At 38.5% G+C, this 24,310-nt stretch overlaps 1 protein-coding gene and 1 long non-coding RNA gene across 2 annotated transcripts in view; one reads left to right on the forward strand and one right to left on the reverse strand.

Annotated features, from left to right (window-relative positions):
• Positions 1-11,095, reverse strand: part of LOC147822942 (uncharacterized) — a 106,026-nt gene extending 94,931 nt beyond the window's left edge. The window contains exon 1 of the long non-coding RNA XR_015444771.1: positions 10,980-11,095. This is a non-coding gene — a long non-coding RNA (uncharacterized LOC147822942). The remainder of the gene's footprint in view (positions 1-10,979) is intronic.
• A 43-nt stretch (positions 11,096-11,138) lies between these two features.
• On the forward strand, positions 11,139-23,420 carry Thoc3 (THO complex subunit 3). Its single transcript, XM_004836349.3, has 6 exons — positions 11,139-11,422; positions 12,067-12,223; positions 13,623-13,827; positions 17,480-17,641; positions 17,739-17,839; positions 22,671-23,420. The coding sequence occupies exons 1-6, from the start codon at positions 11,156-11,158 to the stop codon at positions 22,832-22,834; spliced, it is 1,056 nt and encodes a 351-aa protein (XP_004836406.2). The 5' UTR covers positions 11,139-11,155; the 3' UTR covers positions 22,835-23,420.
• The last annotated feature ends 890 nt before the right edge of the window (positions 23,421-24,310 follow it).

A 24,310-nucleotide genomic window follows, 5' to 3' on the forward strand; every position in this document is an offset into this window, starting at 1 on the left:
TCGTCTTCCATCTCTCTTTTCAAAGTGCTATAGTTTTCAGAGAAGAGGTCTTTGATTTCTTTAGTTAGGTTCATTTCTAGGTATTTCAGTTTTTTGGATGCTATTGTGAAAGGAATTGTTTGCCCTATTTCTGTCTCAGTGAGTCTGTTGTTTGTGTAGAGGAAAGCTATTGATTTTTGTGTGTTGACTTTGTATCCAGCTACTTAACTGAATTTGGTTATTAAGTCTAGAAGACTTTTGGTGGAGTTCTTGGGGTCTTTGATATAGAGTATCATGTCATCTGCATATAATGACAATTTGACTTCTTTCTTTCCTATCTTTATTCCTTTTATTTCTTTCTCTTGTCTAATTGTTGTGGCTAATGTTTCCAAGACTATATTGAACAGGAATGGTGATAGTGGACATCCTTGTCTTGTTCCTGATTTTAGTGTGAAGGATTTCAGTTTTTGACCATTGAGTATGATATTGGCTGTTGGTTTTTCATAGATGGCTTTTATCAGAGTGAGGTAGAGACCATCCATTCCAATTTTTTGTAGGGTTTTTATCATAAATGCATGTTGGATTTTGTCAAATGCTTTTTCTACATCTATTGAGATGATCATATGGTTTTTGTCCTCGTCTCTATTGATATAGTGTATTACATTTATTGATTTGCATACGTTGAACCATCCCTGCATCCCTGGGATGAATCCCTCTTGGTCAGGTTGTATGATCTTCTTGATGATTTTCTGCATTCTATTTGCCAGTATCTTATTACAGATTTTTGCATCTATGTTCATTAGTGAGATTGGCCTATAGTTCTTTTTCAGTTGGGTCTTTCTCTACTTTGAGGATCAAGGTGATGCTTTCTTCCAGGAATGAATTTGGGAGTATTGGTTCCCTTTCCATTTCATTGAAGCGTTTAAACAGTAGTGGCAGTAGTTCCTCTCTAAATGTCTTGTAGAATTCAACAGTGAAGCCATCAGGACCTGGGCTTTTCTTAGTTGGTAAGTTTTTAATTACATTTTCAATTTCATTGATTGATATTGGGTTGGTTAGAATTTTTAGGTCTTCTTTGTTCAACTTTGGTAATTCATACTTACCTAGGAATCTGTCCATTTCTTCTGTGTTTTCCATCTTATTGGCATATAGATTCTCAAAGTAGGTATTGATGATCCTCTGGATTTCTGCTGGGTCCAGTGTCATTTCATCCTTTTCATTCCTAATTGCATGGATTTGGGCTTTTTCTTTCCTTTTTCTGATAAGATTGGCTAAGGGTTTGTCAATTTTGTTTATTTTTTTGAAGGACCAACTCTTGGCTTCATTGATTTTTTTTGTATTGTTCTCTTAGTCTCCATTGCACTGATTTCTGCCCTGGTCTTTATAATTTCCTCCTTTCTATGGGCTTTGGGTTTGTCCTGCTCTTCTTTTTCTAGAAGCTTGAGGTTCAGCATCAGGTTGTTTAATTGGGCTTGCTCTGTTTTCCTAATATGAATATTCACTGCTAAGACTGCTTTCATTGTGTCCCATAGATTCTGATATGTTGTATTGTCATTGTCATTTAATTGAAGGAACTGTCTGATTTCTTCTTTAATTTCCTCTGTGACTCATTGGTTATTCAGAAGTGTGTTGTTCAATTTCCATGTGGTTATAAAATTCTTGTGTTTTTTTTTGCTATTGATCTCCAATTTCATCACAGTATGGTCTCATAAATATACAGGGGATGACTTCAATTCTTTTGCACTTACTTAAACATGTTCTATGAGCAAATATGTAGTCTATTTTGGAAAATGACCTGTGTGCTGCTGAAAAGAATGTGTATTCTGATTTTGTGGGGTAGAACACTCTGTAAACATCTGTTAAGTTTATTTGTTCAAGAGTTTGATTGCATTCTTGGCAAAGCCCAACCAACCTCCAAGGCTGCTTGACAAAGTTCCAGCTTGGGGAAAAGAAGGGTGGAACACATCATACCCTCATGTTTTATTTTTTTCATGCCATAATGTTTAAAATTGTTACTCTGGTCACAGGAATCATTGTGTTTGTGACTAACAAACTCTCCATAAGGCAAATTGGCAATGATGTATTGAAATCTGATCTGGCTCAAAAGTCCCAAATTCCAGTTTCTCTTAGTTCTATTGCCACATCCACTTCTAAAGAAACCTCTGCTGAAACTCCATTTTCCTACTACTATAACTCCCCTCTCTTATTGCTGACCTTCTTATTACTAAAGGGGTCTTATGAAGAGGTTGATAGGATAGACTTTAGATGTAAGTAATAGTGGGAAATAAGAAATAGAGAGAAAGTTGGGACAGATAAATGCATTAAGGAGGCAAGTTATTCAATATTTCTCACAGTGCTGAAAATATCTCCTGCTCATGAACTATGAACCCAAATGACACTTAGGTAAGATAAATAGAGATATAGGAAAGTAGAGAGCTAATAGCAAACTATATTAACTGTTGTACAGTTTCTCAAGGGCTAGCTGGTGACCACAAGTTTGACATTTAATTAATTAAATCTTGCTTGTACCCCCGCTGCTATAGAGATTCTAATTAAGTTACCCTCTGGAGATTTTGATTAAGTTACATTTTGTTCTACTTAGGTTTGGGAAAATAAGGAAACAATTGTGATTTTTAAGAAATGTATTCATGATGTTCAATGATATGAATCAGCTTAGAAAAATATATTGTTTAGTAAAAATAACCTTTACCTCACTAGATGTTGCTAAGGCAACCTAAAATGTAAACATATTCCACCCAATGCCTCTTAGCTATTGCTTAAAGATATAAAAATAAATCAGACCCTGAGACTTCTCAGAGGGAACCTGCACATTGCTTGCGAAGGTTCTTTTCTCACTCGCCGGCCCAAGACCTCTCCCCTTCCTACCCTACATCGACTGCAGCTGGTCTGCGGCACATTCTAGTCTTTTGTTGCTTTTTTTTTGTCTAGTTGATCTATCTATTTGTGACAGTGGGGTATTGAGGTCTTCCACTACTATTGCATTAGTGCTTCCTTGATTTTTCATATCCATTAGTATTCATTTTATATAGTTGGGCGCACTAGTGTTTGGTGCATAGATATTTATGATTGTTATCTCTTCCTCTTGTATTGTTCCCTTTACAAGGATGTGGTGTCCTTTTTTGTCTCCCTTAATCAGTGTGGGTTTGAAATCTACTTGGTCTGCAAAGAGGATAGCTATTTCAATTTTTTTTCCACGTTCCTGTCACATGGAGTATTGTTTTCCACCCTTTAACTTTGAGTCTATAAGTTTCTTTTTGAATTAAGTGTGTTTCTTATATGCAGCATATTGTTGGATCTTGCTTCTTGGCCCATTCTGCCAGTCTATTTCTTTTGACTGGTGAATTGAGACCATTAAACATTGATGGTTATAACTAATATATATTGACTTATCATTGGCATGACTTTTTCTTTTTGCTGGATTCACCCCCTTTGTGTTTAATTTCTTGTCGTGTCCAATGGATCCACTCTGCTGGGCTTCCTGGGGTTGTGATCCTCATTGTCTTTTCCTAGAATATTGTCTAAAATGTTTTGGAGTGCTGGTTTGGTATTCATGAAGTTCCTAAGGTGCCCTTTGTCATGAAAATATCTTATTTCTCCATCAATTTTGAAAGATAGTTTGACAGTGTACATCAATCTGGGTTGGAGGCTGTTTTCCTTTAGGGCTTGGAATACATCACTCCAAGCTCTTCTTGCCTTGAGTGTTTGAGTTGAGAAGTCTGCTGTGATTCTGATGGGCTTTCCTTTGTATGTGATTTGTTTCTTTTCTCTAACTGCTTGTAGAATTTTGTTCTTCTGTTGGGTTTCTGGAATCTTAACTATTATATGTGTAGATTGTTTTTTAATCAAGGCTAGTTGGAGTCCTTTATGCCTCCCTTATCTGTATGTCAAGTTCTTTTCCCCTGCTTGGGAAGCTTTCTGCCATCACTTCGGTGAACAGTTTTTTATGTCATCTGCACTCTCTCCTGTTTCTTCATTGACTCTGATCAGGCTTATGTTATTCTTCTTTGCATTGTCTAGCAGGTGCTGGATTGATTTCTCATGTGCCCTTACTATTTTAAAGAAATTTTTCTTTTTCTGGTCACTAATTACAATCTTATCTTCTATATCTGAAATTCTGTCCTCACATTGGCTCATTCTGCTGCGTAAACTTTCAATGGAGTTTTTATCTCCTGGAAATCTGTTTGCATCTGTTTTATGGGTTCCATTTGTTCCCTATGTTGGGATTCCATCATGTTCCTCAGCTCCTCTTTTTTTTTTTTTTTATCTGTGTCTGCTCTAGATTTATTAATCATGTCTTGCACTATGGGAACAATCTCTGCTGTTATCTGAAAATTATTTCTGATTTCATTTTTTCCAGATCCTCTTTCATTGCCAGTTCAGGGAGTCTAGGTGGTTGAGTATCAGATTGTTCCATCTCGTTTCCCTTTGGGGTTGCTTTAGGTGTTTTTGGAGCCTGGTTTTTAGACTTGTTTACATGTCTTCTCATTTCAACAGATGCAGCCTGATATCCCTTTGTTGAGGCAACTTTTTGCTCACCCAGTGGTCTTCAATTTTCAGCAAGCCACCGAGCAGCCTTTTATGTGCTGTTCACCAGTACACTAATTCCCGGTTTCAGAAAGGTGGCCTTGTGGATTCCTGAGCTGACCTATTGTCTGGGTGGGCTTCTGGCAGTGGCCTGTGGACACTTGGGATGGTATCTAGGCTGAGCCTCTGGCTAGGGCCCCTATGTAGCTGTTGTCTGGAAGGGCCTTTGACTGGGGACTGTGCACCCAGTTTCTGTTGTGTGAGCAAGCTTCTGGCTAGGGTCTCAAGCACTTACCGATGGTATTGGGGCAAATCTCTGGCTCTTGCTTGTATGCCTGTGCAACTCTTTTCCAGGTGGGCCCTTGGCTTGAGCTAGTGTATCCCAGCCTCTGGGGTGGAGGTATAGCCCTGGCTAGGGTCTGCTTGAGGACATGCCACTGTGGTCCACAACGCTGGTCCCCCAGCTAAGGTGCTCTGGTGTGTCTTTATTGCAGAGATTTTCTTCAGTTTTCTGGTGGGTTTAAATTTTCATCAAGGAGCCTCAGAGAGGCCCTCTCTCTGTTGTTCACTTCTGCTCTATCTTCTTGAGCTCAGAACAATGTCCTTTATGACCCCTGCAACTCTGCAGTGTGGATCCAGGTAATGTCTCGGCACAGCCACAGGGGGAGGGGGGGTGCTGGCACCCTCACGGCTCACCTCCTGTGCACTGGGAGGGGCTTTGCTCCTCGGTGCTCTGGGGTGGTGGTACTGTGGCCCTAGAGGCTCACCTCCTCTGTGCTGTCCAGGGAGCAATGGGCAAACTTACTGACTAGACACTTTTCAAAACAATAATTTCAAGTGGCAGTAAGCATATGAAACATTTTCAACAGCTTTAGTCACTAGGGAAATGCAAGTCAGAACTACATTCAGATTCTATCTCACCCTACTCAGAATGGCTAACATCAAGATTATAAAAAACAGTGTTAGTGAAAATGCAAGGGAGAAGGAACCCTCTTATACTGTCAGAAGAATGTAAACTACTATTAGAAGCACTATGGAAATCAGTATGAAGATTCTTCAGAAAACTAAAAATAAAAATGTCATATAACCCAGCTATACCACTCCTTGATATATTCCCAAATGAATTAAAGACAGCATATTGCAGTGATACATGTATACCCACATTTATAGCAGAGCAATATACAATAACTGAGCTGTGGTAACAGCCTAGATACCTATCAACTGATGAATGGATAATAAAAAGTAGTATGCATATAAAATGGAATATTATTCAGCCATAAACAAGAAGAAAATCATGTCATTTTCAGGAAATGAACTAAATTGGAGTCCATCATGTTACTTGAAAGAAGTCAGCCTCAGAAATTTAAATACTGCACTTTTCTCTCAAATGAGCAATCTATGAATGAATGAACAAATAAATAAGAGATATAAGAAACTAAAGGTAGAGTTTTAGAGAAAAAGAGGGAGATGGGAGTGTAAGGAAATGGAGAGGAGTATAATGAGGGTGAAAATAATAAAAATATGTTATATGAATGTACCAATATGCCCAAATGAATCTTATTATTTTGTCATGGTAATACACACCGATGAAAAAGTGTGTTTATACATATTTGTGGTTTTCCAGACATTATTCTTTTTTTTTTGGTACCGGGGATCAAACTCAGGTCCTTCCGCTTTCAAGGCAGGCCCTGGAACCACTGAGCTAAATCCCCAGCCTGCCAGATATTATTCTTCTTGCTATTGTTTTCTAGCTTTTTTTCATTATGATTAGAAACTATTTTGCTCCCTATTATTTTTTCCTTTGTACTATTATTGCTAAGCAATCTATTTCTCCTTTCAATTTTGTTAATGTTTTCTTCATATATTAGGAGCTCTAATATTTGTTGCATAAATGTTTATAATTTTTATATCTTCTTAAATTGACCCTTTTATCATTACATGATGTCTTTCTTTGTTTATAGTTTTTTACTTAATAGTAATATAGCTACCTTTGCTGTCTTTTGGGTACAGTTTGCATGGAACATCTTTTCAATCCCTTCACTTTCAACCTATGTTTGTTTTTATATAGTGTAAAGTGAACCTCTTATAGAGAGCATATAGTTGAATCCTACTTTAAAAAATGCATATGATAACTATGTCTTTTAAAAATAGACTTTTTTTTGGGTACCGGGGATTGAACTCGGGTCCTTGCTCTTGTGAGGCAGGTGGCAGAACCACTGAACTAAATCCTAGGACCTTAAAAATAGACTTTTTAAGAGAAGTTTAGATTTATAGAAAAATTGACTAGAAGGTACAGAAATTTTCTCTCTCTGTATCTTTTTTTACTAATCTCTTGTCCTCACCCATGCATAGTTCTCCTTATTATCTATATTATCTTTTTTTTTTTTTTTTTTTGAGACAGGGTCTCGCTGTGTAGTTTAGGCTGGCCTTGAACTCATGGCAATGCTGCTGCCTCAGCCTCTTGAGTGCTGGGACTACAGGCATGCACCACCATGTCTGGCCTTTATTTATTTATTTGAGGTACCAGGGATCGAACTCAGGACCTTGTGCTTGGCAAGGCAAGCATGGCACCACTGAGCTAAATTCCCAACCCTTGGCCTTTAATTTTTTAAAAAATTTTTGAGACAGGGTTTGGCTGTCACTAAGTGGTCCAGGCTGGCTTAAACTTGTTATCCTCCTGCTTCAGATTCCCAGAGTGGTGGAATTATAGGGGTGCACCTGCATGCCCAACTAGTACATTTCTTTTAACCAATGGATTTACCTGTCTTTATTACCTACATTCTATTGTTTACATTAGGGTTCACTTTTTTTTTTCGGGTGCTGGGGATTGAACTCGGGTCCTTGTGCTTGCAGGGCAGGCAGCAGAACCACTGAGCTAAATCCCTGGCCCTAGGGTTCACTTTTGATGTACATTCTATGGGTTTTGACAATCATAAAATGACACATACCCACCATTATAGTATTATACAACTGATTTTCACTGTCCTAAAAATCCTATGTGCTCAGTCTATACATCCTTTTCTCCCTTCTTATACTCAATCTACATTAAACAACAGTAGAGAGAGGGCCGGGGATTTAGCTCAGTGGATCTGCCACCTGCCTCACAAGCGCAAGGTCCTGATTTGATCCCCAGTACCAAAAAAAAAATGTAGAGAGAAAGTTGAGAAATCAAATGGAACAAAATGCTAAACTTAGGTGAATCTAGCTCATGAAAAAGCATTGTTCTTTATTAGTTTTGTAACTTTTCTGTAAATTTGAATTTTTCCAAATAAAGTATTTTTTAAATGTCCCATGATTTCATCCCCTGAATTTTATCTCCCTTTTGAGATTCTCTGACTTCAGTCTCATGGTTGCCCCCACTTACATGCTACTCCTACTTAAAATGTTATATCAGCTACTGACTGGGACAAGTCAAGAACAGTGGAATTACACACTTATACAACGGAGGTTCTAACCTTTGTGTTTACAGCATATGAAAAAGGAACACAAAGAAAATGAAATAAAAGTATTTAAACATAAAAAAATAAAAATTTATACAAAATTCCAGGAATCACATTTACAACACCATTTCAGATAGTAAGGATCAGATTGTAAATTTTGGAGTTGGTAACATCTGAGTTCTAATCTTTGCTCTGTAATATATGCATTGTATGACTTAGAGCAGGACATTTTACCTTTTTCTTCTTTAATTTCCTTTCTTTAAGGGGATGTAAATCATTGTAGGTGGGAAAAACAAATATCCTATCATATGAAGATTTTTGAAAAGGATAAGGAGGGAAAACTAGGTATCAAGTAGTTTCCTACCTGAAGATTTTAGTATTTCCTAAATCTGAAAAGTTTTGCAGTTTTCAAGAATTTCTCATTGCAATGGGGTAGAAAAAAGACCCGGAGAAAGAAAGGGACTGCACTTTTTAAGGTCCTTCTGGTGCATGCTTTATATGTGTACTCAGTTAGTACTTAGGACCTTATGATATTATAGACAGCTAAGTTAGGTAGAAATTAACAGGCAGCCAGAGAGAGAGAGAGAGAGAGAGAGAGAGAGAGAGAGAGAGAGAGAGAGAGAGAGAGAGAGAGAGAGAGAGAGCATGCCCTTGAAGGAGTCAGTGTAGAAGATAAGACACATCAAAATTGTGGCAGGAGAAGAACTGGAAAAGACCCAGGTCTGCAAACCTTCCTAGAGATAGACAGCAGCTTGAGATCATACTGTAATCAGCACCAGCTGTTCCAGGGCATAGGTGGGGACCAGAACACCCTGACCCAAACACCTATCCCTTCCACAAAATGCCTTTGCTCTTCTTACATTAGATGTAGAAATAAGCTGAAGTTAGTGGTGCCCATCATGTACCCTCTCTCTGTGCCTCGCTTTCCTATTGGATCAATATTAGCTAAGCTACTATTCTTTAACATTATGGATTGGCCTCAGCTTGGTCCAGAGTGGTCTGAGACATGATCATTTTCATGTATAAAAACCTCCAGACATGAAATCAACCAATAACAAATGCTGGAGGGGCTGTGGAGAAAAAGGAACCCTTCTCCACTGCTGGTGGGAGTGTAGACTGGTGCAACCACTGTGGAAATCAGTGTGGAGATCCCTCAAAAAACTAAAACTAGAGATTCCTTTTGACCCAGCTATTCCTCATCTTGGTAACTTCCTGAAAGAATTAGAAACATCATACCAAAGTGATATATGTGCACCTGTTTATAGCAGCACAGTTTGTAATAGCTAAATTGTGGAAACAGCCCAAATGCCTATCAACTGACGAGTGGATAAAGATGTAGGGTTTTTTTCTACAATAGAGTACTACTCTGCCACAAAGAAGAATGAGCTTCAGACATTTATAGCTAAATGGAGGGACTTTGAGACCATACTCTTAAGTGAAATAAATTTGACACATACGTTTAAATACTGCATTATTTCTCTGATATGAGAAACTGAGTGTGGAAATGAGGGCTGAGATGTATAATGGGTGTTGGGAAATGGGAAGAAAGTGTTCAAATGGGAAGGGGAACAAGGGAGGAGGGAGGGAGAAAGGAAGGAACCAACAAGAAAAAAAGTGAAAATAGAAGGAAAAAAATGGAAACAAAGCTTTTGTACATAGGGAAGGGAGGAGGATTAAGGGTGGAATGGGATAAAATAAAATTTATTTAAAAAACCCCCCAAACACCTCTAGACAAAAAGCCTTGGAACCAACCCACTTTTAGAACCTTTCCTGTCTTTCAGGAGCTTTCTCTCAATAAAGTTTTCCAACTCTTACTCTCTTCCATCCTTGTATCCATTCTTCAGCTATCTAGAGACATGAACTTGGTATATCTGACATCTATCTGACTGGGAGTCACTTCCCTGTGACAATAACATTCCTTTATAACGCTGGTGGAGGTTCTAAAAATCTCTTCATAGGTGTTCTGGCAATACCTATCCAAATAAAGTTGAATAAACTAGTTTATATCCATATAATTAAAGATCATGTCTATTAAGAGATATCTGCATATTCGAAAAGAAATGATTATATATTATATATCATGGAAAGCAAATTATGTAAGGGGTGCTATAGTGTTTTTGGTAAAAGGTTTTAACTACCTACCTCTGCCAAGGTGCTAACTTATCCTATCCCAGGAAGCCGCACAAGAAAGTTAACAATTTTTTGGGAAAAGGGGAATTCGAAGACAAAGGACAGAGGGCAATGTTTTACTCTATTTCCTTTAGTACTTTGTACATTCATTACATATGTTAGTTTTTTTTTAAAAAAGCAAAAGATTTGTTTTAGAACATACTTATTTTTGTAGGGCTGAGGACTCAACTAGGACCTTTTGCATGCTAGGCAAGCACTTTACTACTGAGATACATTCCTAGTCCTAAAACTTTTAATTTTGAGATAATTGCACATTGACAAATTTTTGTTCTTAAATTCACAAATGAGGTCTCACCATAACACCCCCCCCTCCCGGCCATTCTTCTCCACTGGTTTCTACCAAGACATACCTGGTTTATGGGGATTGTGAAAAGTGGAGAAAATTCAAGAAATGTGTGTGTGTGTGTCGGGGGGGCGTTGGATATTTACTTTTCATTCTTTATTTTTTGCATTTACAGTCAAGCGCATGTACTATCACCCCCCCCAAACAAACAAACAAAAAAACCCTAACAAAAAACAAAACAAACAAAAAAACCCCCCAGATCCCCTCCTCAACTCCTGTCTACCACCTATCCATAACTCTTTCCACTCTACAAGCTAACACCTGGTCGTCCAGTATAAATCCAGAGCTGGGGCTCAAAGTGAACGGGCGAGAAACAATTCCAGATACAGTTATTTACTGATGGGTGAATTGAAACGTTGGTTCCCTTCCTCAGTTAAAAAGAGATACAACTATATCCACAAACGAGTAGGTAAAGGAGAAATAAGGACCCTAAAAATGTCAGAACCATTCAGAACGAAGCAAATTTAAACTGGAATTCTTACTATTTTAGAGGTCGGAGACCAGCGCGCGCTGCATGCCGGAATCTGTAGTCCCTTCCTGGGCGGGCCGCAGCGCACCTGCGCATGTGCACCGGCGCTCTTCCGAGCGCATGCGTGCGGCGGAGGCACCAGTACTTAACTGTAGCCGAGGGCCGCCCGTAGTCAGCTGGGATTTCGGCATGGCGGTGCCCGCGGCAGCTATGGGCCCCTCGGCGCTGGGCCAGAGCGGTCAGGCCTCGATGGCCCCCTGGTGCTCAGTGAGCAGCGGCCCGTCGCGGTACGTGCTTGGAATGCAGGAGCTGTTCCGGGGCCACAGTAAGACGCGTGAGTTCCCGGCGCACAGTGCCAAGGTGCACTCGGTGGCCTGGAGTTGCGACGGCCGTCGCTTAGCTTCGGGATCCTTTGACAAGACGGCCAGTGTCTTCTTGCTGGAGAAAGACCGGTTGGTGAGCTGCTGGGGCCTGGCCCTGGCCAGGGAGAGGGGTGTGATGCGAAGTGTGGTGTGGGAGAGGTGGGGGTTGGGGTGGGACAGGAATGTGGAGATGAGGGAGGTTTTGTGCTGTGAGGAAAGAGGAGTTGGGGGCGAGAGGAAAGGGAAGACTGGTGCTGAGAGGGAAGGTCGGGGTATGTAGGGAGTGTAGTGAGATGTGGGTGAGGAGGGTGCAGTGAGGAGAGGATGAAGATTGGTGAAGAGGATAGATGTGACAGAGGAGGAGGTGGTGGTGGTGGTGAGGAGTTCCGTGGTGATGAGTGGCCAGGAGCTTTCGGGTTGGTGGAGACCCTGTGGTAGTGATAGGATGACCTTTGGGAATGGGCAGGTGGCTTGGTATAATGATAGAGTAAGGATAGAAAACCAGAAAGGAGGCCAGGAAGGGCAAGAAGGAGCACTCTTGTGGAACCTCAGAACAGTTTAGAGTAATTAAGGAGGAGGGAAAGGAAGATATTGAAGAAGGTTTTGGGTTTTCTCTTGGAAGAACTGGATTCTTTTGAATTATCTAGCTCTTTGTTAGACCCAAGATACCTTGGTTTGTATAAGGATAAGTTGCATGTGGAGGCAAATACATCAATTGTCTGGATTCTCTTCTCTCAGGTCAAAGAAAACAACTATCGTGGACATGGGGATAGTGTGGATCAGCTTTGTTGGCATCCAAGTAATCCTGATCTCTTTGTCACTGCTTCTGGAGATAAAACCATTCGCATCTGGGATGTGAGGACTACAAAATGTATTGCCACTGTGAATACTAAAGGTAACTATTCAGAGAAGACATTAGGAAGATAAGCTACTTGTATTCAACAGCCTTTCACTGAGTATGTTCTTTGTGTGTGACACTCAACCTTTCACTGAATATGTTTTTTGGGACATGTTTGCTAGCTGAATAAGACAGTCTCCACCTCTAACAACCTTATGGTTTAATGTGGCCAGAGACAGAGGCATAAAAATAACAATGTGATGTTTACAAGTGGGTACCCAGAATGGAAATGTATATGTCCACATGGAGGAGGCAAAGAAGGCTTCATAAAATTTGAGCACTCTTTTTTTTTCCAATACTGGGAATCGAACTCAGGACCTTGCACTTGCAAGGCAGGCACAGCACCACTAAGCTACATACCCGGCCCTATGAGCACTCTTCTTGAGTAGCCATAATAATTTAGTGGTCAGGGTGTAGTGAGTGAGGAGAATTTGGGAAGTTCTGATAGATTAACATGACTAGAGCTTGAATGGTCTTGGTGATCTGGAAGGAAATGACCAGAAAGTGCATAGTACATGTATAGACTCTGTTCATATCAGGTATTATCCTGTAAATCTTGTGACCATTTCTCGTAATTGATTCATTTGTCATTGAATGTTAGATGCACTAATTATTTCATGTACCAAGATGCGAGATAATTACATGAAATTTTGTTATAACCAGATAAAAATTTAAGATGTACCATAGATAAAATGTAAAAAGAAATACATTTTTGGGTCAGCAAAATTGAAATTTTAAATTTGTAGGTTCAGTTTGGACATGCAGACTTTGTTGATAAGTCTCATACCTGGAGGTGGAATGGTGTAGTGATTTCCCCAAGTATACAACTGGTGATGCATGAGTGATTTTAGGTGGTACATAGATGAACATAAAAGCCCATTAAATATGTATTTTAATTCCTACTAGAGGAAAAAAACTAGCTCATAGAATTTCTCATTGAAACTAAATTTAAGTAAATTTTGGAGTCAATTTTAAGAAGAATTTTGAATAAAGCAAAGTATAACTTTCTATTACACAGAACAAAAATTGGGAAGGTGGCATGTGAATGGAGTTTAAGAAATACTGGTGGAGAGAATAAAGGGCTTTTGGCTCAAGTCTGGGTACAAATCTTGGCTGTGTAACTTCATAGCTTTGACAGCTTGACACACTTTCTTCTCATTCATTTCTTCATCTGTGGATATAAAGTAGACTTTAGAGAAGTGTTGTAAGGACCAAATGGGAAATTTTTACATAAATGTGCTAGACTCAGTTTGTACTTCATGAGTGTAGTTCTCTTCCATTGACTAGAGCCTTAATGGAGGTTTGAAGTTAGCTCTGGTCTTTTAGGATAGCAGAATAAACTTCTGGAGGATTACGGACAAACAGGTGATCTTGCTGATTATATCTGGGTTTCCAGGGGAGAACATTAATATCTGCTGGAGTCCTGATGGGCAGACCATTGCTGTAGGCAATAAGGATGATGTGGTGACTTTTATTGATGCCAAGACACATCGTTCCAAAGCAGAGGAACAATTCAAGTTTGAGGTCAATGAAATCTCCTGGAACAATGACAACAATATGTTCTTCCTGACAAATGGCAATGGTTGTATCAACATTCTCAGGTGAGAGGGTTCGAGCTTGGGAGACTGTAATGTCTTTGTTCTGGGTACCACAGCAGATGGAGAGATGAGTTAGATAGACTGTGCAGCAGGACTAATAAGGTAAGTGGTAGAAAAAAAAGTAACTTCTATTTGAACCAGTTACTTTATTATTTTATTGTGTTCTCAGAAATTCCAGGGAGTATTGTATGCTTCCTATTTGACTGATGAAGATCTGGATTCAGAGAGGTTAAGTCACTGGTCAGCTAGTGGGTACTAGGACCACATGCACTTTGAATTGTGGCTAATTTGTAGCCTTAAAGTTTGAATGTAAATACCACTTTTCCACTAGTGAAGCAATCTCCATCATTCCTGATCCCCAAGGTTAGAGACTTATTTTATGTACTCCTGTAGGGAGCATTTCTCATTTTATATTGTAATTGCATGTTTACTTACCTATCTCTCCCATTATACTGTAAATTCCTTGATAGTAGAGGTTATGTTGCCATGTTTACTACTGAATCATTAATGCCTAGCTTATCATCTATTATAGTAGGATCTTAGTAAATATTTGTTTTCTTTTTTTGCTTAAATTCTTTTATTGGTACATTTTAGGTATACAGTATGTTTACATTTATCATTGGGTACTTGTACCTGTACATGATATATCTTGGTTCTTATTTTTTCTCCATTCCCTGTCCTCCCTTCACCCCCTCCACCCTGCCCTATTTACAAATACTTTGTTTCCGTTTTTTTTTCTTTTCTCATAATTTTTCCTTTCCCTTCTTTCCTTTCCCCTTCCCCTCCCACCACCCTTACCCCTTTGGACCTTTTCTAACTATTTCAGATTATCAATTATTCATTTGAATCCTTTTAGTTCTTATTTACACTCTCAGTTTCTCACACTAGAGAAATCATTCGGTATTTACATGTGTGTCTTATTTATTTCACTTGAGAGTATGGCCTCAATATGCATCCATTTAACTATAAATGTCTTTAGTTTCTCATTTTTTTTTTTTTTTTTTTTTTAGTTTCTCATTCTTTATGGCTGAGTAGCGCTCCATTTTATAAAAAAAAACATGTCTTCTTTATCCAGTCTCCAGTTGATGGGCACTTGGGCTGTTTCCAAGCTTTAGCTATTATAAACTGTGCTGCTATAAACATGGGTGCACATATATCGCTGTGGTATGATTCTTTTGGGAAGATACCTAAATTAATGAAATTATGGAATTGAAATGCAATTCTGTCCTTATTACTGTCCCAGTGAATAGTGGAAGGCAGAGTGAGATAGGTTCTGTGCTAGAAAGGCAAAAAAGTTTACTATGGAATTCCAAAAAAGACCATATCATAATGACTGTGGCGGTTGAAAGAGGAAGCTTCTGAGCTTGATCTTGAAAGGTGAATAGAATTTAAGAATCAGCAAATGGGAAGTACCCAGCTGACAAAAAAGGTGTGAATGAGCATGACATATTTGGGGAGTAGTTAGGTCAGGGTTGTTGAGGTGAGGTGACAGGGTATACGAAGAGAGCATAATAAAGGGAATATAAAGTTGAATTTGTGACCAAAGTATAAAAGGTCTTAAGTTTTATACCTGTCAACATGGATTTTATTTTTTAGGCAGTAGGGATTCTATAACTTAAAAAACAACATTTTTATTATTTATTGTTATTATTAAAATTATTATTATTAAAATTACATTTAATAAATGCATAGGTTAATGAATATTATATGCTTATCTCCACCCAGATCAAGAAATAGTACTTTCCAGCCACCTCAGATGTCCATCCATATGTTTTGTCCTAATTACAACTCTCTCCCTCAAATGCTATCTTGACTTTTTTAGTGTTTCTTTATAGTTTTATTTACTAAGACTACATCCTTAGATACTCTAATTTTGCTCATTTAAAAAAAAATTGGTAGGTCTTTTGAGTCTGTTAGACTACAGGATCCTGCTCAGTTTCATTCTTTTCCCCTCCAATTTAGGTACTGAAACCAAGACTGTTAACCAGTGGAGAATCTCCCAGTCTACAGTTCTGATTCCATGGGCTTCTTTGTTGGAATACTTTTATAAAGTGATACATTCTTTCATCTACTATTTGGTTACCCATTAATATAGTTCATTTAGGAAAGGCAGGATAAGTTCTTAAATTTTCTTGTTTATTGTCAGATAATGAATTTATTTACTATCCCCTTCAAAGATGACCAGTTAGGTTTTTTGGTTTCTTTTTTAAAATAACCATTATTGATTTGCACTTAAACATAGTTGAATATGCTGTGGTGTATTGTAATAATTATCCTTATTGAAGATCAGATCATCTCATCTTTGGCCAATCAGAGCCTCTTTGAGTTCATTTCTGAGTCCCTTTTTGACATACTCCCAGTAATCTTCTATTTCTTGGTTGCTGGTAGGATAAGATGTTCCAGGTTCATCTTGTGTATTTCTTGCCCCATTCCCTAAGCAGAAAATCCTCTAACCAGCTGTAGATTCTTTTTTAGGGAAAATAATCTTGAAGCTAGGGATATCCATTGCTGCTGGGTTGGTCATGACTTCTCAGCATCTCTGGTAGACAGGAACATGTGTGTGTATTTTAAAAATTTACATATTTAAAGATGAAATACCTTGTGAATTCATGATGATAACTTCTAATAAAAACTCAGGACTGTAGGTTTTTACTAAACTTCTTCCGTATTATAAATATATTTCTTTCTTACCAGACTTTGTATTTTGGTTCTCAAGAATACAGGGAATTACAGAATTAGTATATCATATTGTTACTTTTGTCTTTATTCCGTACTGCACATATAGATGTCTTAATGACAAAACTGCAGTAATCACAGTGTGATTACTTTAAACAGTAAAAATTGTGCTTTTTGTGTATACTTTTTCTATTTTTCCCTCATTTAAAAATATAGTACTGTATATTGTCAGAATATACAATTACATATTACACCCTTTTAACCATGCATGGTTTCTAGAAGAAGCTCTTATGCTTATAAGCCTCTAGTCATTTTGATTTTCAAAATTGTGTAATTAATATTCCTTAGGAAGGGTTCTGGAAACATTATCCTAGAGGTTTATTTGTTTGAGACAGGATCTTGCTATGTAGTCCAGGCCAGCCTTGAACTCACTTTGTACCTGAGGCTGGCTTCAAATTTGTAATCCTCCTGCCTCAGCCTCCAGAATGCTAGGACTACAAATGTGGGCCACCATGCTCAGCAATACCCAGAATTCTTACAACTTATTTATATACTTATAAAACTTACACTTTCTTGTGTTTATTTGTATTCTTTATATGTAATTATTTTGCTGGATGTAAAAATCCTTGACTTGTCTTTTCTTGCTTATTTTATCTTAAATATATGCTGTTCTATTTTATTTCACAGTGTCTTGCTGTGAAAAAGTCTGCTAATAATCCAATTTTCTTTTTCTTTTTCTTTAAAATTGAGTAATTTTACTATCTTGTGTCTTCATGTTGGGTGGTTGGTCTGGGCTCTTATTCTCATGTATGTGTTAGGCTCTTTCCATATATAACTTGAACTCTTTTTTTTTATTTCAGGAAAGTTTCTTGAATTACAGTTTTTGTATTATTGTCCTGATTTTTTTCTTCAGTGTTTTCTGTTTTCTTAGCACCAAGTTCTTTTCTGCACATTAATTGTCGTTTGTCTTTTTTCTCAGCTACCCAGAACTGAAGCCTGTGCAGTCCATCAATGCCCATCCTTCTAACTGCATCTGTATCAAGTTTGACCCCATGGGGAAGTACTTTGCTACAGGAAGTGCAGATGCTTTGGTCAGTCTCTGGGATGTGGATGAGTTAGTGTGTGTGCGGTGCTTCTCCAGGTAAGCAACTCTGCCAGCACTTTGCTTGTTGGGTAAATTAATTTTATTTCATCCTTAGTAAAATTGTACCCTCCTTTTTTTGTCTGTCCTGTTATAGACTGGATTGGCCTGTGAGGACCCTCAGTTTTAGCCATGACGGGAAAATGCTGGCATCAGCTTCGGAGGATCATTTTATTGATATAGCTGAAGTAGAGACAGGTAACTTAATAAGAATTCCTTCTAGGGCTGGGGATTTAGCTCAGTGGTTCTGCCACCTGCCCTGCAAGTGCAAGGACATGAGTTTGATCCCCGGTACCAAAAAAAAAAAAAAAAAAAGAATTTCTTCTGTCTTTCCTCAGTGGACATCAGGCCTTCTTTTGTCATGTGTCTCCAACTCTGCACCTTATTACATCACCAACATTTTAAGAAATGAATTTGTCTTCTTAAGACATGTTTGTATATGTTACGATTGTCACTGCCAGGTAATGAGGGAGCAAAGATTTAGAAAAGATAGTGGCAGGTCTGAAGAAAATTGATTTAGGAAAATATTTTGTATTTTATTAATTCTTCCATTATAAAGATTTTAAGTATAAAGAAGTGTAAGAAAGCATCAATCTTCTAAATATATCTTTATATATTTTTTTAACATTGTAGTATGTTTCTATCTTTTTCTTAAAATTGAGAAGTTTTTTAAAAAAAATTTTAAGGAATTATCAAAGTTTTTGCTTTAAAAACAAGTACTTAATAGATACTTGTCATAGCATTAAGATAGTGTGGGAATTAATTCACACACAGCCTTACAGGAATATATCTAATATTCTGAATAGTTTAGCAAATTTTTAAATATATGTATTTTATTTTGTCTAACCTAGGTTAAAAGTGAAAAGCAAAGTGATTGTTAAAGTAAAATGCAACTGTGTTTTTTGTAGCATTGTTTTGTGCATAAATAGGGAAGCCTACATTTTCCTTAGGAAGGGAATAGTTAAGTTGATGTACCCATGTTAGAGGGTGCTCAGAGAAAGGACCCGCTCTGTATGTGCTGAATTGGTAGGTACAGAAGTCATATTGGTGAAGGAGAAAAGCAAGTAGCGGGCTGGGGATTTAGCTCAGTGGTTCCGCCGCCTGCCTCACAAGCAGAAGGACCCAAGTTCAATCCCCGGTACCAAAAAAAAAAAAAGAAAAGCAAGTAGCCGGTCTGTGCATGAGATGTGTGCCTATTTAGGTAAATTCAAACTTAAGTGGTAGAAAAGCTTTGGGAAGGCTTTATGTCAGATGTACAAAATTGAGAGAAGGTTGTGTGATAGGGAAAAAGGATAAAGTTTAACTTGAATTGTTTATTCAATTATTGGTTATTATTGAAATTAAAATTTCAGTTCCTCAGTCACCCTAGTCACATTTCAGGGACTCAGTAGCCACATGTGGTTCAGGACTACTGTCCTGGACAGTGCAGAGTAGGATCTTGCCATTGCATGGTTCTGTTACACAGCACTGCTATATGTGCATTATCCTTGTGCTGTTTGAATTACATGAAATAGCATATCTTCATACATGGGTTTGTAAATTTAAAATAATATGTGTGGTTACTACGTTTGGAAAATGCTGCAATATAAAGAAGAAATTGTCACCTATAGGTTCATAATTTAAAGTTAATCATTACTAACATTTAAAAATATTTCTTTTTTTTGTTTTTGGTACCGGGGTTGAACTTGGGACCTTGTGCTTGGGAGCCAGGCACCAGAACCACTGAGCTAAATCCCTGGCTTACAAGTATTTCTTTACACTAGTCATGGCTGCTTAAGCAGAGCACGCCCGGTCCTACATTCCCCGTGGCCCCAGTTTGCTCACTTGCAAATGACGTGAGCAGTGCTTTGTAGTAATTGTGCCCCAGGATGGAACGTAGCAGTAGTCCATGCAATCTGACTTTAAGACTGAAAAATGGAGTCACGAGGAAGACGCCGAATCAGCTCGCTGCAGACAGGCAGGTCTGCGCACGCCCTACTGAGGTCCCGAGTCACGCGGAACACACAGAATCAGCCCGCGCCCCAGCCACAATCCACTGGACCCCCCCACCCCCACCCCCGCTTCTCTGTACAGCCACCTGCTTCCACACTACAAAGATGCAGAGGAAACCGGACCACCAGACCATGGTACTGAGTCCCGCTGCTCCCGGCCCAGAGGTAGAGGCTTCTGAGCCGCCATCCCACTGCTCCTGGTCCAGAGGAAGGGGCTTCCCGGCCACCATCTCTCCTGCTGCTCCCAGCCCAGAGAATAGGGCTTTTGGGCCACCTTCTGTTCCACCGCTCCTGGCCCAGAGGAAGGGGCTTCTGGCCCACCATCCCTCCCACCGCTCCCGGCCCAGAGGTAGGGGCTGCTGAGCTGCCATCTCACTGCTCCTGGACCAGAGGAAGGGGCTTTCTGGCCACTATCCCTCCCGCTGCTCCCAGCCCATAGGGAAGGGCTTTTGGGCCACCATCCCTACTGCTGCTCCTGGTCCCTGTCCCACCTCTCCCAGCTCAGAGGAGGTATCCGTGCAGGCGCCAACAGCCCCCACCCCAGTTGAAATGAGAAAACACATAAATAAGTCTTAAAACCAGACTTCCAGATCACCTACAGCAACCCCAAAGGGAAATGAGATGGAACACTCTTGATACTCAACCACCTGGACCCACTGAACTGGCAAAAAAAGGGGATCTGGAAAAAATGAAATCAGAAATAATTTCTCAGATAACAGGAGAAATTGTGCCCCTAGTGCAAGACATGATTAATAAATCTAGAGAGGAGCTGAGGAACATGATGGAATCCCAACATAAACAAATGGAATCCATAAAACAGATGCAAATAGATTTCCAGGAGATGAAAAACTCCATTGAAAGTCTACGCAGCAGAATGAACCAATGTGAGGACAAAATTTCAGATATAGAAGATAAGATTGCAATTAATGACCAGGAAAAGAAAAATTGCTTCAAAATTATAAGGGAACATGAGAAATCAATCCAGCAGCTGCTAGATGATGCAAAGAAGAATAACATAAGACTGATTGGAGTCAATGAAGAAATAGGAGAGAGTGCAGATGATGTAAAAAATCTCTTCACATTAGGGGCTGGGGATTTAGCTCAGTGGTTCTGGCGCCTGCCATGCAAGCGCAAGGTCCCAACTTCAATCCCCGGTACCAAAAAAAAAAAAAAGAACTCTAATATAACATTTAGGGCCGGGGATTTAGCTCAGTGGTTTCGCCACCTGCTGTGCAAGCACAAGGACCTGAGTTCAATCCCCGGTACCAAAAAAAAAAAAAAAAGTTTAAAAAAATCTCTTCACAGAAATAATGGCAGAAAACTTGCCAAGCAGGGGAAAAGAGCTTGACATACAGATAAGTGAGGCATACAGGACTCCAAATAGCCTTGATCAAAAAAAATCTACACATAGGCATGTTATTGTTAAGATTCCAGAAACTCAACAGAAGAACAAAGTTCTACAAGCAGAGAAAAGAAACAAATCACATACAAAGGAAAGCCCATCAGAATCACAGCAGACTTCTCAACACAAACCATCAAGGCAAGAAGAGCTTGGAGTGACATATTCTAAGCCCTAAAAATATTTCTTTACAATCTGTTTTCTCCATCATATGTACTTTCATGTTATTGGAGTGGATAACAAAGTAGATACAATTTTATATCCTTAGATATTTTTAATAGTTAAATTTAAGACAAAGTAAGAGTTAACTTTAATTTTATTCCTGATAGCTTATAGAATAGAATCTCATTTTAATATAGTTCAGTTAATCTAGCTTTTCAGACAGCATACACATTGCATCAGTCTTTAGATTTTGATGGTCTGGAATGATGTCAATCTCATACAGCACCATACATATCATTCATGCTTTCCAATAAATTATAAAGATGTTAAGCTTACAAAGCTACATGCTTATTTGGGAATATTTTAGAAGGCCTCTTCATATCTGCTTTGGTTTTTGTTAACTGTGTAAGTTTTTCTATCTTAACAAATCCCATAACAAATGATGTGGAATTAAAGGCCTAAAGAGAAATGAAAGAGGTGTAGCAACTTCAGAAACCATTTTTTTGTGTGTGTCCATGTAACTCAGAAATTTATTCAGACATACAGCCGTAGATAACTATAGCTTGTTATCATGGAGAGTGATCTGTTAGGAAAAATGTGAACTGTCCTGTAATCAATTACTTTAAAAAATTATATATATATATACTTTATAGCTTTGAGATAGAATTTGCACCTGTTTGACCACTATAGGCATTTTATTACATTGATCTTAACTCAAAGATTGAAAAATGTTAAGTAGAACTAAAGGAATAACAGCATTGAAAAAGTTACATATAATTTCAACAAATCAGAAAAAGGAGGGCCAAGGATTTAGCTCAGTGGTTCTGCCGCCTGCCTCACAAGCGCAAGAACCCGAGTTCGATCCCCGGTACCAAAAGAAAAGAAAAAGGAAAATATTTCTTGTTATGCTGTTTATGAAACCCAAGACCAGGAGCATGCTAGGCAAGTGTTATAACACTGAGATATATGTATCTCCAGCCCAGAAAAAGAAAACTTGGGGAAAAAAATCTATTTGAAAGGCACTGAGTTTACTACATCTGTTTCTTTGGAGACACTAACTTCGTGTACTGTCTCTGTTTCCATGAGATGTGACATTAGGTCACCTCTTTATTATTATTAAATAGGGTTTAAAATTATTACCTGTTTTAATGGGCTATCATTGGTGTTCAATAAAATGTAAACCATATAATACTTAATGGTACTCAGCAAATGGTAGCTTCTGTTACTGTTTTTCCAGAGTATAAAAAAGGATTCAGATGAGAGAGGCTTAAGTTAACCTCCCTGTATTCAGGCCTGGCTTTGCTACCTGCTGGCTTGTGACCTCTCTGTGTCTCAGTGTTCTCTATAAAATGAGGTAATGATTGTCCCTATCTCATAGGATATTAAGTGGGTTACATGAATTAATAGAGCTAAGTACCTAGTGAATGTAGCCTCTTATTATTTACATTGATTGGTTTCTCTATATTGATTTCTATAGGAGACAAGCTATGGGAGGTACAGTGTGAGTCCCCAACCTTCACCGTGGCATGGCACCCCAAAAGGCCTCTGCTAGCATTTGCCTGTGATGACAAAGATGGCAAATACGACAGCAGCCGGGAAGCTGGAACTGTGAAGCTGTTTGGGCTCCCCAATGATGCCTGAGAGGAGGGCCTGGCAGAGACCTTCCTTGGTGTAGCTTGTCTGCTCTCTTGGACTTGGTGGGCACCCTTAGTATTTGTAAATCGTTATAAAGATCTTTTGTCAGGCTACCCCTTCCAATTCCCTTCCCGTTTTTTATGTCAGCTGTTTCTGTTCTTCTTCCTCCAGCAGTTAGGTGGTGTGCACTGTGTAGGATGCACAATGACCCTGCATGCTTGTCCTCTGGGGACTCCTTTCCTCTGATTTAGATCTGTAATAGCCTTTGTTGAGCTTGATGCTGCTTTGACCATTTCTAGTTTGAAGGGAGGGTGGGATAGGGATGGGTTTTTGATAATTAAGAAATATGTATATAATTTTGAGAATTGAGTTTTAATAAAACTGATTTTTTATTATGGGACTTGGATTTTTAAAATTATGGATTATTAATGTGTTTTACAGGGAGATATTGCAGTTTCGTGTATTTTTTGTTTTGTTTTAAATCTGAGAAAGTATAAATGTAGTAGTTCTGTTTAACATCCTAATCAAAGAACCATATAAAATGTAAGGTCAAAGCATGCAATGTATGAGCTACAGCAGTCCTTAAAAGTCACCAGTTGTTTTGTTTTTTGTTCTTTTTTGAGACAGGGTCTCACTATGTATTTCAGGCTAGCCTTGAACTCACTATGTAACCTAAGATGGCCTTGAACCCAGAGTGATCCTTCTTTGCCTCAGCCTCCCGAATTCTGGGATTACAGGTGTGAGCCACCAAACCCAGCTAAGAGTCGTCAGTTGTTTTGTATGATTGTATGTATGCTTGGCTTCATTCTACACAGATTTGTAGACAACAGATTATGACAAACACTGAGAAAGTTACAAAATAGAATAAACATAAAATCAGGATAAGACAAATATAAATGGAGTAGAAAATTAATACTAAAGGTCTACTTAAAGATTTAGCTAAAATTTTGGCTTTGAGCGCCCTAGTGGCAAAGTGAAGAAAGGGAGTAAGTCAACAAAGTTTTAGTATGAAAAAGAAAAACACTTGCTCCTCATGGGAAGCACAGCTTCCTTAGGTCTTACCTCTAAAAAAATTCTGATGTAGGGGGCCTGTTGTCTGTGAATGATGTCTTGATTTTGATTTTATCTTAGTCTTTTTTAGCGTTAAAAAATAGAAATATATTTCAATATGCTATGTTTGTAGAAAATTTTTGAAAAAGCAAATAAACACGAAGAATTTTTTTGTAATAATGTATTTTTAATATATAACAATGAAATTCTAAAGCCCACAGACAGAATTAAAAGGTAAGACCTATATTCCGTCATTGAGTAGCGATTGCTCATACAGAGTGCATTGCAAACTCAGGAATAACCTATATATAGGTAAGATGTTGCCTTTTCTCTTTCTGACACTGGCTTCCTATTTTGGCAGAACTGGATTTAAATCCTGGCTCTAGCAGTGATTGATTTAAACCTACTTTTCTCATCCATAAAGTGTAGAGA

The sequence above is a fragment of the Heterocephalus glaber genome, unplaced genomic scaffold (genome assembly GCF_053883595.1).
Source record: "Heterocephalus glaber isolate CG9 unplaced genomic scaffold, H.glaber_assembly_v1.0 deba00001606, whole genome shotgun sequence".
Taxonomy (NCBI): Eukaryota; Metazoa; Chordata; class Mammalia; order Rodentia; family Bathyergidae; genus Heterocephalus; species Heterocephalus glaber.

Excerpts from the sequence above, each read along its gene's own strand:
- Thoc3 (XM_004836349.3), top strand. The coding sequence starts at position 11,156 with ATGGCGGTGCCCGCGGCAGCTATGGGCCCCTCGGCGCTGGGCCAGAGC. Across the intron at positions 13,828-17,479 it reads GGTTGTATCAACATTCTCAG|CTACCCAGAACTGAAGCCTG; the intron begins GTGAGAGGGTTC and ends CTTTTTTCTCAG. Across the intron at positions 17,840-22,670 it reads TATAGCTGAAGTAGAGACAG|GAGACAAGCTATGGGAGGTA; the intron begins GTAACTTAATAA and ends TGATTTCTATAG.